This window comes from Lonchura striata, chromosome Z (assembly GCF_050655825.1).
Source record: "Lonchura striata isolate lonStrDom1 chromosome Z, ASM5065582v1, whole genome shotgun sequence".
NCBI classification, from domain to species: Eukaryota; Metazoa; Chordata; class Aves; order Passeriformes; family Estrildidae; genus Lonchura; species Lonchura striata.
The window spans coordinates 5,424,953-5,440,003 of record NC_140740.1 but is presented as its reverse complement, the minus strand read 5'-3'; the positions used below and the strand labels follow the sequence as shown (position 1 = coordinate 5,440,003).

Genomic DNA, 15,051 nt, shown 5'->3' with positions numbered 1-15,051 from the left:
ATATGCTTAGCTACCTTTGATTGGAAGCAAATAGCTGAAATTATATAAACATTAAGATACATTTTCCTGATAACCACCCACTTTCATATATTATCTATTTATTTTTTTTCTGGTATCTTAGTAGGGTCTTCAAATGTAAGATGTTTGTTAGGGGATCTGCAAGTGTTGTTTCCTTAATAAAGAAGGCTTATTAGTGACTTGAAAAATAGTTTTTTTTTTCCAGTAGGCATTTAGTGCATTGCTGGAAACAAAATTTCTCATTCTTTCTGGTTACATTATTCTCACAAATAGCAGTAGGAGAAGTGATATTTTTAATGGCTACTTGTGTAATTAAATAGAAGAATGTTCACAGAAATTAGCTTTATTAGTGCCTAGAGTGGTTGGAGTTTGAACCTTTTCAGTCTGCAGTTAGAAATATTAGATAACCAACTGATTCTGAGCAAAATACACATTTCTAGAGTTTTCCTTTCCCAAAATGCTGCTGTGAATAAAATGCTGCTGTGAATGGAATGGCTCCTCAGAGCTTTGAAAATGGACTTCCTGAAAGGAAATATTTGATCAAACAGAAAGAGTTTAGTCTATGCAGGCACTGTGTCATGTATAATAACTCCTTATTTTTCTCCCTGTAATTTTTCTTCTATAATTCTTTTCAGAGCTGTATTAACTCAGATGCCAACTTTTCTTGGATTTGTAATGTTTGGAAAACTGCAGTGGCAGAGGCTGGCTTAACATTGCAGAAGGAGACTCTCAGGGACAGTGCAGTCCCTCCTGTTGCTGTGATGCACAAAGAGTTAATTGTGACTGTCACCTCCACAGTGTGATCTACACACCAAAAAAAAGCAACAATCAGGTGTTTCTCCTTCCCATGAACGTGCTCTTTTAACTAACAGACCATGTCCTCATTTAATCTATGACACTAAGATAATGCAATAAGAAATACTAGAGCTAGCATTTTATATGTAAGACCCCCTTTTCTCTCTTAAATTGGCCTTCTGTTTACTGAAAATGCTTTTTTTTTTTTTTTTTTCAGAGTGAAGAGGAGACGGAGAGGCAAGAAAGAGGACACTTCATTTGAAAACTCAACAAATTTAGAGTTACAAGATGTGACTTATCAGAAACTCTGGAAAACTCAAAGCTGGTGAATGTAAAAGTTCAAATGCAGCATTTCAAAACCCAACTTGAGAGAAAAAATGCTGTTTAGTGTGGAGGCTAGGTAGTTTGCTGTAATTTAGGCTTAGATTTCTCTGTTTTCTTCAGAAATCCATTTTCTGTGTACATTTAACGTAAGTATTTCTTATAAAGGAATGTATCCATTGAAAACACATTAAGAGTGTTTTATTTATCCTTAGGGCATTTGACAAAGCAGATTTTGTCATTGAGATCTAGTTGGTTACACTATGTTCACTGTACAAGGGCTTAAGGGCTTGTTTCTCTGCTGTCTTGAAATGTGAGTAGTGGTGGAGGGAACAACAATTATTTCAACTGTTTTCATGCAAGGAAGTGAAGACCCATGTGTTTACCTTGATCCCCTGACTCTTTTTGCTTCATTACTTCATGTTAGTGCCTCTGACACACACATCTGTGTACTAAATAGGCAGAATTCTTTTAACTGTCTGAATTACAGACAGTGCTGCTGTCAGTGATGTCCACAGCAAACCCTACTTGGCTGCTGTTGTGAGAAGGAAACAAGTGAGTATTACTGCTGAAGAGATCCCTTGAAAGCCCTCATTTTCAATATATTCCACATTTCTTTCCACCCAATCCTGATTATTTCCCCAAGCCATTATTTTTCATTCTAAACTCAATTTCCCTTTTCCTTTTAACTCAAGAACTTGACTTTATCTTACTGTTTTCTTTACAAATGTTAAGACCACACACTGAGCTCTGCTAACACACTGTATTATGCTACTAGTAGACAAATTTTAACATCACATCACATACATGTTGCAGTTGCTGTTGTAACATGCCTTTTAAAAAATACGTTTATTGGATGAAATTGTCTCTTTCTCAAGAAAAAGTCTGGTTCTTCAATATAATTTATTATGCCTTTTAAAATTCTGTCTGTTCAATAAAATCTTTGCTATATTATAAATACCTGTAACGAAAATATAATTTGAAATTCTGAGAGAAAACTTTTTTTTACTTTTACATTTTTCACAAAACCCACACAGGCACCAAGGAAAGACTAACAATAAAAATAGTTTACTCCTGTACAAGCTGATCTGGGTTGGAAACATTCAAAAGAGAGATTTTAAACTTGTCATCTGTTGAAACTTTGGCTACAGCATAGGAACTGATCTTAAACAAAGGAGGGTCTTTTGATTCCCACCCTTTTAACCTGAACATTTCTTTCAAGGCCTGATGGAGTGTTGTTAGTACTTTTCTCACTGTAATATACCTGAATGAGGACTGGTTAAATTTGTTGTTATCTGAGGGAACCAGCCTCTAAGCTTCATTACACAGGACTAAAAGTGGCTCTTACCTTGCCATATTCTATTCTGAAATTTAAACATTAGTGAAAATAAGTGCTCTCATTCTGTAATAGCAGCAATTAGAAATTTTCATGGTTTGCTTGTTCATTAGTTATGCATTGTCAGAAAGCTGTTACGTAGAAAGGACAGCAAAGGGAAAGCTTTCTGATCTGGACCACTTGCAGGATTTTTTTTTTAATGACTTCTCTTCCTAAGCAATTTTCTTAGTGGAGAGGGGACGAGTCAGTACAAGTGGCATTCAACAGCAGAGATATTATCCTTCAACTGCTGACTAGAAGAATATTAAAGAAACCTTAAAACTGGCAAAAAGGCAGGCTAAACTGAAGAAAGGCATGAAGCCATCACAAAGAATGTTTTTTTAAATCTTATGTTTGGTAAGAAAAATTTTAAGATTGTCTTTAGAGAAGTCCTTTTTTCCACAGAAGACTTATTTAGTTACAATTAGTAGGTTTACCTTTAAATTACAGGATTTAGTGTGAAGTTTGAAAAACTTTTGTTTGAACTGATGGATTATGAGCAAAATGTAAAATTCCTGTCTTAGAGACACTTGCATAATTTTAAAGAATAGACAGTGAAAAATAATCTAATCAAATATTTCTAGAGAGTCTGCAAAACACATTTCAATAGTAGTCAAGAGGAAGAAAAGTAAAAAGCGTCAGGTTTTTGGGTTTTCTTTATCACTTCAATAATTATCCCCTGGGAATCTTCATTTCCTTGTTCTAGATCCCCTAGCTTTTCTGATCATCCAACATGTTGTTTTGGTGTTTTTTTTTTCCAATAATTAGAAGCAAAATAATATATAATTTTGACCCCTACTTATGTTAGGGGCCTACTCACCCTAGTTGCTTTCTGACAGCCACCTCTGCCTCAACCTCTTCTTCCCACTCCACATTCCATGCTCACCCTTCTCAGGGTATTTTTTTTTTTTTTAATCTTAGATAATTTTGCCTTTTCTTCCTAGATATTTTAGGAATTTTACAGTCTTTGGGTGGACTTTTCTGCAACAGCTAGCCTTTCTGTTCCACTTGGCCTGGCTACTTGCAGATGTAGGCATCTCAAAAGGCAGCTTTGTACTACTTTGGAGACCTAACTGAGGCTCTACAGGTAGGAGGTTGGAGCCCAAAGCTCACATAATTGACACAAATCGATCAATACTCCATCAGGTGATTCATAACTGGTGAAAAGAATGACAAGTGCTCTGAAGTGAGACTGTCCTCATTAAACATATATGGCCTAGAAAGACCAGGCTCATAATTCAGGCACTTCACTTGGGAAAGTTCCAGGTCTGCTGGAGAAAATGCCATCCCATGGTCTGGGATGTCTCAGTGGGGGCTCTTTTGTGTTTATGTCTGTAGTCTAAATTGTGAATAACTTCATCAGTGTTCACTGATGCCCCAGTCCAACCCCAGCCTCCCAGGAGAACAGAAGGGCAAGGGAGCATTGTTTGGAGAAGGAACAAAACACCTATGACGGAAGCAGTACTGGATGCAAATACTAAATCAGAATAAACGACAAATATAACAAAGACTGCAATATTCATGACAAATCCATGGATGAGAATATATCCCCATAGCTTTGGCAGTTTGGTTCAAAACTGCTTGGTAATTCAGGTTTTGAATCCTACTGCATGCTTAAGTGAAAAGGGTGGAAAAATAAGTAATGCAAAAATTGTTTAAAATAGAGTATAAGGGTTTTTTCAGGGGAATACTATTGCATTTCATGCCTGAGGGGGCAAATCTACTCTGGAGAAAGGTTTTGAAAAAAGATAATACTAAAAAGTGTAATTTTCCTGTCTTATCCCCTCACACCCGTTTTTTCCCTTCCTTGATATTTGTATTAAATATGAAGCAATCAAAGCAGCAATCACACAACTAGAGCATACATAGACTTTGGAAAAAAAACTACAGGTGGGGAGAACAAATATTTCCAACTCAGTGCCATACCCTACAGTTAATTTCCTTCATTTATGATATCAACCAATGCTTGCAGCAGTCTATCATCTCTATGCTTGTAAGGTTTGGCATTGTAAAAAAGATCAACGTAGTCACTGTACAGACTTTCTTCTGAGCCTCTTAACTGGGAGGGCTTGTTCAATTTTTTGAGGGCTTGATAGAAGTGTTCATAGGGAATGTTTAACTTCTCACTTGTGGTCTTCTTTGGTGGTTGCTTCGGATCCATCTGTCTGCTAAAAGCACTTTGCAGTAAATGCAGCATGGCTTCTGATGGGATTTTATCTTCTGCTTTGTCACTGCTGCTGCTGGTGTCTTGTGTGGCCTTGGGTTTTTCACTTAGGCTCTCCAGGGTGGTATGGTCCTAGAATACAGATTAGCATGAAAAAAGGTCAGGTGTCAATGAAAGACTGACTGGATTAAGGCTTGCTCTGGTCAGTTATCTCCATCTATGTGTGGGAAAATGTCATTTTTTCATTCAGGAGCCTGTTGGGCATCTAGAAAACAAGCAGAGTATTATCAACCAAATCAAACTTTTGAAAGGACTGCACTGTATAAATATCAAATCCTCCCACAATATAGGCAGTTATAAATTCAGATTCGACATTGGCAGGAGACAACACATCATTTTATACCAGTATTTGTCCCAGTCTTAAGAGATATTTCTGGTTGTGCCACAGGACATAGCACTCTAAACGAGGGAAACATGTATGCAATGGTGATGGCAGCTCTGATTGTGCCTTGTACTCTTAGGAAAAGGATGGAACCAGTGTTTCCATGAAACCTTCTCTGTAGGTGATCTCACCTGAGAAAAAGACAGTGAAGTATGGGTAATGGGTGGTCATAACACATACCTAGGAGACCTTGGAAGACTAATCCAAAGTATAAGTTCACAGACCAGTTAGTGAGAGGCGTGATCTTATTTCAATACTAGTATATGGCTGCAGAGCTCCCTCGTTCAACCTAGAACTGTATTTATAACTGAACAGTCATTTTATCTTCATGTGGTTTTTTACCATGTCCACCCATTTTCTCCTTCAGCACCTGCTGAATCCACTTTTACTTTCTTCAAATTTGTTTTCTTGGCTGTGGCTGCCAGACCTGGCAACATGTATGGAATGGATTTAGAGACCATTATCACACCCACCTTTCATAACCTGTGTGAGGAAGGTTAAACTATCTGTGCTTTATGGATGTCCTAATTACTTAATGGGGAGACAATTTGATGTGATGGGATTATTTTCTGATGCTGTTGACGTAATCAAGCACTATGAAAATGTGCATTACTACCATCCTGTGCATCCTGAAACCCAGGGTCACCCTGCCTTGTATTTTTAGAGCACTGTTATTTGTAGGGTAAAACAGGGGTGCTAAAGGATATGGCAACAACAAATCCACTGAGCCAAACCTCTTGAATCAGTGAATCCCTGACTTTTGTCAAGCCCTTTGGTCCGGAAATTCCTTGCAAATTCACTGGAAACACTCCAGCAGGCTAAGTTCCTTTAGAATGTGACACTCATTCTTGGTAGAATTACATGAATTTAGTGTGTCTGTCAGAGGTGTCTTCCTCCCTCCTTCCACCACTCAACTGCATTAGCCACAGAGTTCTTTGCTTTAGGAGCAATTTCCTGTTGTCATCCTAAACCCCTTTATATTTTGCAATTTGAAATAGAAACTAATAAAAATATCAGTTGTTGACATGGGTAAAAATTACAATATACACTCAAAAACAATCAGGAGTTAGATGAAATTAATGCAAAAGAAATATGTGTCTTCTTACTAGGCCAGAAAAAATAACCAACCAAAAAACAAGCAAACAAACAAACAAACAAAAAACAAAAAACAAACAAAAAAAACACCACAAACTGAAAAACATGTAAGGAATAAATGTAATATAACTTTACCTCTACAAGATCAGTCATCTTCTCCACTCCTCTTCTGTCATTCTGCACAGCATTGTAGGATGTATACACACGTGGCTGCTTCATGTGTTCAGGCTGAGTAGCAGTGCCATGCAAAATCAATTTCCAGTTTACAATCCTCCCCTCATTTTGTATTCGTCTGGACTGAAAAACAAGCGTGGCATCAGAAAAGGCTCTCAGGACATAAAAGAGCAAAAGAGACACTTGAATGAAAAGTACACAGGAGAGACCAAAGCAGATTATCAGGCTTTCAATACCTACCTAGAGAGTATGATTCATAAGCACAAAACCTCCAGATGTAGTACAGACAGAGTATATTAGAATGTGGGATTTAATACAATAGCTTAACCACTCAAAATATTCACATTGTGATGTAAAATAATTATTAATTCATCATGTAAGCATCAGTGGAATTTTGTCATAACACAGAATGATAGAAGCTACTGAAGTAATATTTTGTATTTTTAAAACTTGCTCACTAGGCCATTTCTTGATAATTTCCTTATAAAAGTTACCATTGGAAATGATAATGTGAAATACTATTCTTTGTCATTTATCTATTGTAAAACAGCAATCTGAAATACAGTGTGTGGAAGAAAGCAGCAAATGTTTATTTATAAATTTTGGTGGCAGTACAAATAGAAGTAGTGTGGAAGTAGAAAGTGGAAGAGACAATACAGAGAACACAAAACCCTACAAGGTGAGGAAAGAGTGTATTATACAAGGAGGACAAAAATCTTGCATTATTGTAAATTTCAGGAAATTCTCACTTGAAATGAGAACTAATTTGCAAACAAAATCCTCTTAACTTTGTTTCATAAAAATACTTTCAAAGAGCAGGATATCTGTAACCATGGGGCTATCTATAAGCCTTCAGAATTAACACTACATTGCCGATAGTAATATTTACTCCTGGTGCCTTGTCCATCTGCTCAGCTCTTTGCAATACCCTCCTGTTTACAATTGAGGCCAATAGGGGCTGAAGGCTCAGTGTCTAACAGGAAGCTTTCAGTTTTTGGCAAATTCTGACCCCTAAGGACAAGCTTATTAACAGACAACTTCAATGAGATGAGTGAGCTTGATCACTCTCTCTTTGAAAGGAATTATTTTTCAGTTGCCTATCAAGCAGCTTAATTCTGGTGTCTTGCTCTTGTAATCTGTATCCCCAGGTGGCTTTAGTAAAGTGATTTATTTTTTATCTGTAGGCTACTTAGCTTTAATCCTTAAATGTTGCTCAGCACTATATACTCTCAACAAGAAATTAGAGAAATGTGTACATCAGAATAGGTTGCTGAGATCCCCCAAAAAATCATTAATTCAAAAGGTTCTCAGTTAATGAACACTGCACATAGACCAAAAGAAGACTAGATCCATGCTGAGTTCTTTTCTGCAAAAAAGAATTTCTAGTTAACCATATGTTAATTTGGTTTCATATTTCAATCCAAGAATCACAGAAAATTGTATCAAGTGATAATTTTGGTGACATGTGTCTGAAAAACACAGGCCTGAAATTTTTTTGACAGATACATGCCAGTGAAATGAGAATGATGATTTGCATGTAGGTAAAGAACACAAAAATCTGACCCTTCCTTTTTTCTTTAATCCTTAACACATCTGGATATCTTAAATAACTCCTAATTTAGCTTGCTTAATGAGCAGGCTCATTACTCAATGTGCTTTGTAGTGATGAGTGATCATTTAATCTGTGTTAGCTCCCAAACACAGCTAGTTAGCATATGGCATACTCACCATATCAGTAATTCTTAAAATCCAGGTGCCTTCTGGATTTTCCCCCCATGTGTGGACAGACATGAAGTCCCAGTTCTTGAAGCCATTGGGAGATTTGTCTCTCTCTCTCTCAGCCAGTAAGACAGTGCTGGTCCCTGTGTGGGTTCAAGATCAACATTGATTGTCCATGCACTGCCTCTTCCTACTTTTCATGTTTGTCAGCTTGCACACTGCCTAGAGCAGAGGTGGCCTGGAAAATAAACTGTTCAGCAGTGCCTCCTTTAGCAGTGGTTCCTGTGATTATTTTTACAGCAGTGCTTAGGAGTGCACAAGCTGTCAGGTCACACCAAGAAGGTACATCTTGTTCAGTGCTCTATCTCTGGCATGAAAAGGTAGTGAATGCACGTAAAAAAAGCATAAGGAGAAGATGTCAGGCACAACCAGTCTTTCCCACCTATGAGCTGTTCAAGAAACTTCTGAAATGGAGGTTTTGAAGGTAAAACTCATGCAGTATTATGAAACCACAAGTTTATTATTTCATCACTAGTTTGGGGTTTTTTTTGGTGAGTGGATATATATTGTCACAGCCTGGTCCTCCAACAGGGTGAAAAAAAATGCATTTGCATTGTTATTATTACAAAAATGCTGCAGCTCACAAAGAATTTCTGCAGCAAAAGAGGTTCTGCTGCACAGGAGGAAATTTGTTTGGCGTGTTTATGTATAAGGAAAAAAGCAAGGGAGCAATATTTATATAATAAAGAGCAGTGAAGCCCCAAGGAGCCTTGTCACTATTTATAAATATATTTAAAGGTAACACCATAAATATAGAAAAGGAATGACATACATTTCCTACTAATGCTTTGCAGGAAAGTAGAAAAGCAGCAAGAAACAATGGAAAAACAATTTAACCATGAAAACAAAATGCTAATGCAGTGGAGGCAGCAGTACTTGATGATTGCTACCTAGAAACAGAAGAAATTAGATCAGCTTGATATATAAATTCGTATGTGAAAGCTTGTCTTTTTTTTTTTCCTTTTAATGTCAGTTGATCTAACAGACTTTACTCTTAGTTGTTCATAATATTTTTAATCTTTTTTGTTTGGTTGGTTTTTTGTTTGGGGTTTTTTGTTTGTTTGGTTTTGTTTTTGTTTTGTTTTGGTTGGTTGGGCTTTTTTTTTGTGTTGTTTCAAGACATTGCCAAGACAGCTTGCCATATTCTAGCTCATTTAATACAGTTGTACTAAGGTACCTAACAGAAACACTTTGGTTTTTTTTTAAATATACCAATGGGGAGATGCATGAAATGAAACCTGAGGAATCAGATATCCTCAGTTTTTCCATTAGTCTGCTAAATTACAGGAAGTCTGATAAGAATTATTGATCTATAATCCATTGTCTATCAGGAGCCCTGAGGTTTCATAGGTCCACTTGCCTCTGTGAAAATATTCTGTGCCTTCATTTTCTGAAGTATGATTTTCAAATCTCCTTCCACAAAAAGAACCCAGAACAGGTGAAGGTTGAAGAGGGGTCTCTATAGCTCCTGGATGCTTCATCCTCACTGGACTTGTCCAATGATATATTTAGCTCTCTTTAACCACTGAAAACCACATTTATTTTCATGAAGTAAATGTTACACACTACAGCAAACAAACAAAATGTGTGTTTGCCTCCTGTACCTGATGGAGAAACCAGAGTGACATGGAGATCACCTCTACGGGAATACTCAATCGTTGCCTCAAGCTGCACGTGCTCCAGAGATGCAATGGAGTTCTCTTGACCCTTGCAGGCTTTTGTGGGAATTTCAATAATGACTTCTTCATTTGCTCTTAATAATCTGTCAAAATTGAAGTAGTTCTTTGATTACCCACAGGAACTCTTGATTCTGGGTCGTGAATGACACATTTAACAGCCATTTCAGAATGATGAGAAAGGAAGACTCAATACCAGCTCAACAAAAAAAGGTAATGTCTGCTGTTCATGATCTGCACAGAGAGAGATTCTGCATAGCATTCTCTGCACAGTTCCCTTTACTTCCAAATAGAATGGGTATCTAAAGCTCCACACAAATAATTCTAAGCTCAGTATCATGGGATCTTTGTTTTCATAATGCAACATACAGGACTACAATAAAAATACATAAAGAGCAAGTGTGGCATACATCAGTAGTGGGTCAACATTCTGTGAAATAGACAGAGTCCATAAAAACAATTTGATAGTAAAATAGCATAAATAATAATATTACCAAGCAGTGACTCTCTGAAACATTGCAACAGATATCTGTACAGACCTTTGTTGCATTCACATGGTATCATTTCAGCCTTTGCAATAGATATTTTTTTCTGGATAAAAATATGTATGTGAACATGTAGAGATAAAAAGCATCTAGATATCCTTATTGATTAATCGGCTCAGTGACTAATGATAATGAATCTGTCTGTTCAGACTCAGTGTGCTGTTGGCACGTGGCTGATAAGATTTTCCAGTGAACCTTTGAGACAGTTTTGTTTCATAAGAAAATATTACAGACATTACTAAAGCTCAATACATCACCCTGGTTTCAACATATACAAGCCTGTCACAGGAGAAGAATTTCTAAGACCCGTTACAGACACTTTTATTTTTTAAAAATCTTTGTGAGACCTCAGTATCTTTTAGTCTATCTTCTGATGGTTGTCTAAAAATTCACATCCTTCTTGACTGGCCTCAGCCTCACAGTATCATTCTTTATGCACAAGCAGATATAATAATCCTAGTCTTTGTTAAGGCTTCATGCAAGTGATTTCCAACAGTCTTTCACTAAAAAAACAAACCAAGAAGCAATGCTGCTTGGCTGCCTGTGAGGAATACATTCTGGCAAATCTAAATGAATGAAAAGAAGTCACTTATTCTCATTCAGAGCAATCTGTGAAGAATATGATCCTTCAGGCTTTATTACAATAGGCACTAACTTAGTAACTGGTAATGCAAATCCTTACCTGGGTTCAAAGTTCTTGTCTTTGACAATACACTCTCTCTTTTCTGGTACACTTTTCCATCTCTTGGGATCAGCTAAATCCACCAAGGCATTGGCATTGAGTAGTCCAAACCCAAATCTGCTGTTGACCATCAGGCCTGCTCCATTTTTTTTCCATCCTGGATTTCCAGCCAGTGGATCATATTCTGAGGTCCACACTACCAAGTGCTGCATATCCCTCCATGTTAGATCCGGGCTGTTTGGAAAATGTTCCTGATTAGTTTTTTCAGCGCTATCTATCATTTTTCTATCAATTACTAGACTGAAACAGAACGTGCTTTGAATGCATATGGCATCTCACTGTTTTATAACACAGAGCATGTTGCACTTATCCTCACAATGCTTCTCTGGGCAGACAAGATTTCTGTGTCCATGAAGAAAAGGTGTCTAGCAAGAGTAGAGTCCAATACTCCAAAAAAATTCAGGCATTTAAATATAGCAATATTAGAGTTTCCCACACAGATTTTTGGATCTGGACTTTGAAAACGGCCTATTTGATTTTATCTGTGACTCACTCTGCCATTTAAAATATCTACTTTTTAATTTATAGTATGTAATATAGGCTCATGTCACCAAAGGGGTGTGAAGTAGAAAATTTAGCTGAATCTACACCATACAAGCATTAAACCTATTCACTACTGCCTAAAGTGCTTTCTCTGAAAAAAGTCAATGTCCTGTCCTTTCTTAGCTTCCCCAAAGCCTAAAATCTGACTACCTGCCCTACAGGATCCAAACCTGGCTGCTCCCTGCCTGCTCTGACAGACAAGCTTGGGCACCTTCTCTTTTATACCTTATCACTGGCAGAAATTCTTCTGTAAATTGGCTGAGGCTTAGTTTAAACTCCTGGAGCCTATTGTCTCGAAATCACATTTTCCTGAATCCAGGTTCACCCTCACTTTTAAGTGCATCTGACCAGAAATCAGTAGATGCTGTTGCCAATGCACAAAATACTCTTCAGTCATCATGATTTATTCACATGGGTTCTGCTTTTCTGGGAAGGTGTTGGGGCAAGTAGCTGCTTATTTTTTTAGTCATCAGCCTGTGTAAGTCTGACTGACAAAAGTGGAGCTGCACTATGAGTTAGAGCCTCTTCAAACAGGCAGTGGGGTGGTTGAGAGAAAGAAGTTTCAAAGGTCATGGTGGTGACATCTTACTTTGCTTCCAGCGCCAGAGCAAAAATTCCTGCTGCCAGAGGTGCGGATGCAGAGGTCCCTGTGTGAGTTTCTGTGCATTCATTGTGAAGATCAACACTTGTCTGACAGTAAAAAAAAAAAAAAAAAAAAAAGAGAAAAAGAAAAAGAAAAAAAAAAAAAAAAAAAGGCATACACAGTTGTAAATATTGTTATGTCCACACTCACAAATGTCACAAATGTAACTATGTGTCCCTTACTTGGTGCATATTAATATACTCATCACCAGCAGAAGAAATGATGAGTGTTTAAATCTCTCTCAATCCACTCCTTTTGCTTCAACTATAATTTTAGTATCAAAACGTTTTTTTGTTGGAACAAAATACTCCCACTCTGAATATCTTATTTTAGTCTAAAGGTTTCACAATAAGTGTTTCAGGCTTATTGGTGATTCATGAAAACAGATCATTGTGTTGGGCCTAGAACATTCAAAATTACTGCTTACTAGGAAATTACTCATAGGATTAGCATTGGTGTTCTGCTCCCTCTTCAGCAGAAGAACTATAATTTGCAATGAATAAACACCAAACTCATCAGCTCATTTATCTAAATCTTTACTATAAAGAGAAGCCACATAGTAAGGACTGATCTCCAAGCTAACTTGGAATGACGCTGTTTTAATCCCCATCAATATAGTAAAATTACCAGGGTTGGACAGAAATTACAAGTATTTCAACATTATTGTGCCACAGCAATATTCTTCAGCACAATTAAGGTGGGCACACAGACTGGTATGCCTGCTTGCCAAGTTTAGAAGGTTTAGAGGCATTGTTGTTGCTGTCTCTTGTCTTAAAAAATGTAATGACAAGGTGTAACAGTGCCCTGACATCACAGGTTTTCTTTTTATTCTGAATTTCTCTTCATTTGCCCTTTGTGAAGAATAGTGGCATATCAAACCATGCAGAGACCACTTTCATACACAAACTGCTCACAAACCACAGACAATTTCAGCATGTTGATTTAACTGCATCGACAAAATGATTTTGTTTAACCATTGCTTTAGGGTAGAAAAACAGAGGATCAAAATCAAAAGTGATTTGTAATCACTTTTTGGATTCCAAATCCCTTAAATTTTCCAGAGAAAAGCACTAAGCACATAACACAAAGGCACTCAAAGCCAAGCATTTAACAGGTTTTGTTTATTATTTGCATAGATCATACCTTTGTATTAGTTCTGAAACTGGTAAAAGCAACTTACAATTCTTTGGTCAGTATAATCCCCGCTGCTGTAAGCTGTGGCCAGAGTTGAAGAGCACTTCTCTGCATACCAGGGAGAAAGCCCTTGCTGAGATGCACTGCTAATGGAGATAGTGTAGATGCTATCAGTGTAACCATCACAGTCACAGTTGTCACCCTGGCGACCTCCATTCCCTGAAGCCCATACGAAAATGGAGCCTTTCCCATTTCGACCCTAGGGATAAAAAATTAAAAAAAAAAAAATTTAAAAAAAAGGATACTTATCAGAAAGATTTCAAATTTCACAATATATCCTTAACAGCTTCTTTCCCTAAAAGGCCTAATATAGTAAACATGGAAGAGAAGCAATTTCCATAAGCACTGAAGAAGACAGAGACAGAATAAACCAGCTGTTTGCAACATCCCACTGCTCACCCTATAGCACAACTCTTAATCTCGCTTACTTGGTTCAGTTGCCTGATACAACAGCTTTCCTCAGATTTTCAAGTTAAAAACAGAGTCTGTGTTCAATGAGTAAATTTTTCCACATGCTGCTCTTTGAGCCTTACCATTTCTAAAAAAAAAATGCCTTAAAACAAATTGGCAAGCCTATTAGGGGTTATTTAATTTTCCTTTCCTGTACTCACAGAAGTATGGGTTAGGAGTATAAGTGATAGACACACTGAAAATCCTCCCTTCACTCACAGATATGGGGATCAGCATCACCAGCCTCCAGGCATAACACATGACAACTATCATGGAGGAAACATGCATCACTATGCAGTCTTGAGCTCTACTTGCTCTTCAGAGGAAAAATATATATTACATGTGACAAACAGAATTTCATGTGTTGTTCATTATTACTATATGCACATTTAATAATCCACAGCAGCTGGAATACATTTTTTTTTTTTCATTCCACTCAGGTTAGATTTGAAGTTATTTATGCAAATTATATTTGCAGCACTTAAAACATAAAAAACAAAGAGAAATAAGATGTACTCTGTGATACAAGTTTTAAATTCAGAAAGACAAGCCACATCCACTACAGAAAATGATATAGTATCTGTGAGAACAAAGTATCTTTGAGACTGCATTTCTGCAGCCCAGAAGAGCACTGGTGTATCCCAGCACCTGCTCTGATTTCACTTAGAGTGATGGTAACACTTCCTTGGTTCTTCAGGTTAAGCCTGTGCTCAGGTGCTTCACCAGGGCAGCAGTGAAGGATCCAAGGATTAGAGCCATTGTCAATCCCAGCACTGGCTGACTTTGAGCAGAATGGAAACCAGACAGACCTTTGCAAAAGGAATCTTTGAATCCTGAGAGACAAATGGGTAAATTTGTTCCCCATTAGAAAGAAAACAAGCTGGGGGAAAAGGATACATTCGCCACCAAAGAACCTGCTTTTTCAGAGTAAAACCAATTAATATTTGTTGCCTAATTTTCACCTTTAATTCCTCCTCTGCCCTTGCTACCTACCTATGGGTATATAACCTGTTACAAGCTCTCTCATTTGTCTCAATCATTCTCTCAGAGTATCTTTGTCAGCTGTCAGCATTTAAATTATTCTGTCCTTTTTTC

The 15,051-nt window shown here is 37.3% G+C and overlaps 1 protein-coding gene across 1 annotated transcript in view; it reads right to left on the bottom strand.

Moving 5' to 3' along the window:
- Positions 1-1,883: 1,883 nt before the first annotated feature.
- Positions 1,884-15,051, bottom strand: part of PCSK1 (proprotein convertase subtilisin/kexin type 1) — a 28,090-nt gene continuing 14,922 nt past the window's right edge. Inside the window, exons 8-14 of the mRNA XM_021534007.4 lie at positions 13,493-13,705; positions 12,259-12,359; positions 11,067-11,300; positions 9,768-9,925; positions 8,113-8,246; positions 6,346-6,507; positions 1,884-4,805 (exon numbers count right to left, since the gene is read on the bottom strand). Of these exons, the coding sequence (XP_021389682.1) occupies positions 4,443-4,805; positions 6,346-6,507; positions 8,113-8,246; positions 9,768-9,925; positions 11,067-11,300; positions 12,259-12,359; positions 13,493-13,705 (1,365 nt within the window). The 3' untranslated portion in view covers positions 1,884-4,442. The remainder of the gene's footprint in view (positions 4,806-6,345; positions 6,508-8,112; positions 8,247-9,767; positions 9,926-11,066; positions 11,301-12,258; positions 12,360-13,492; positions 13,706-15,051) is intronic.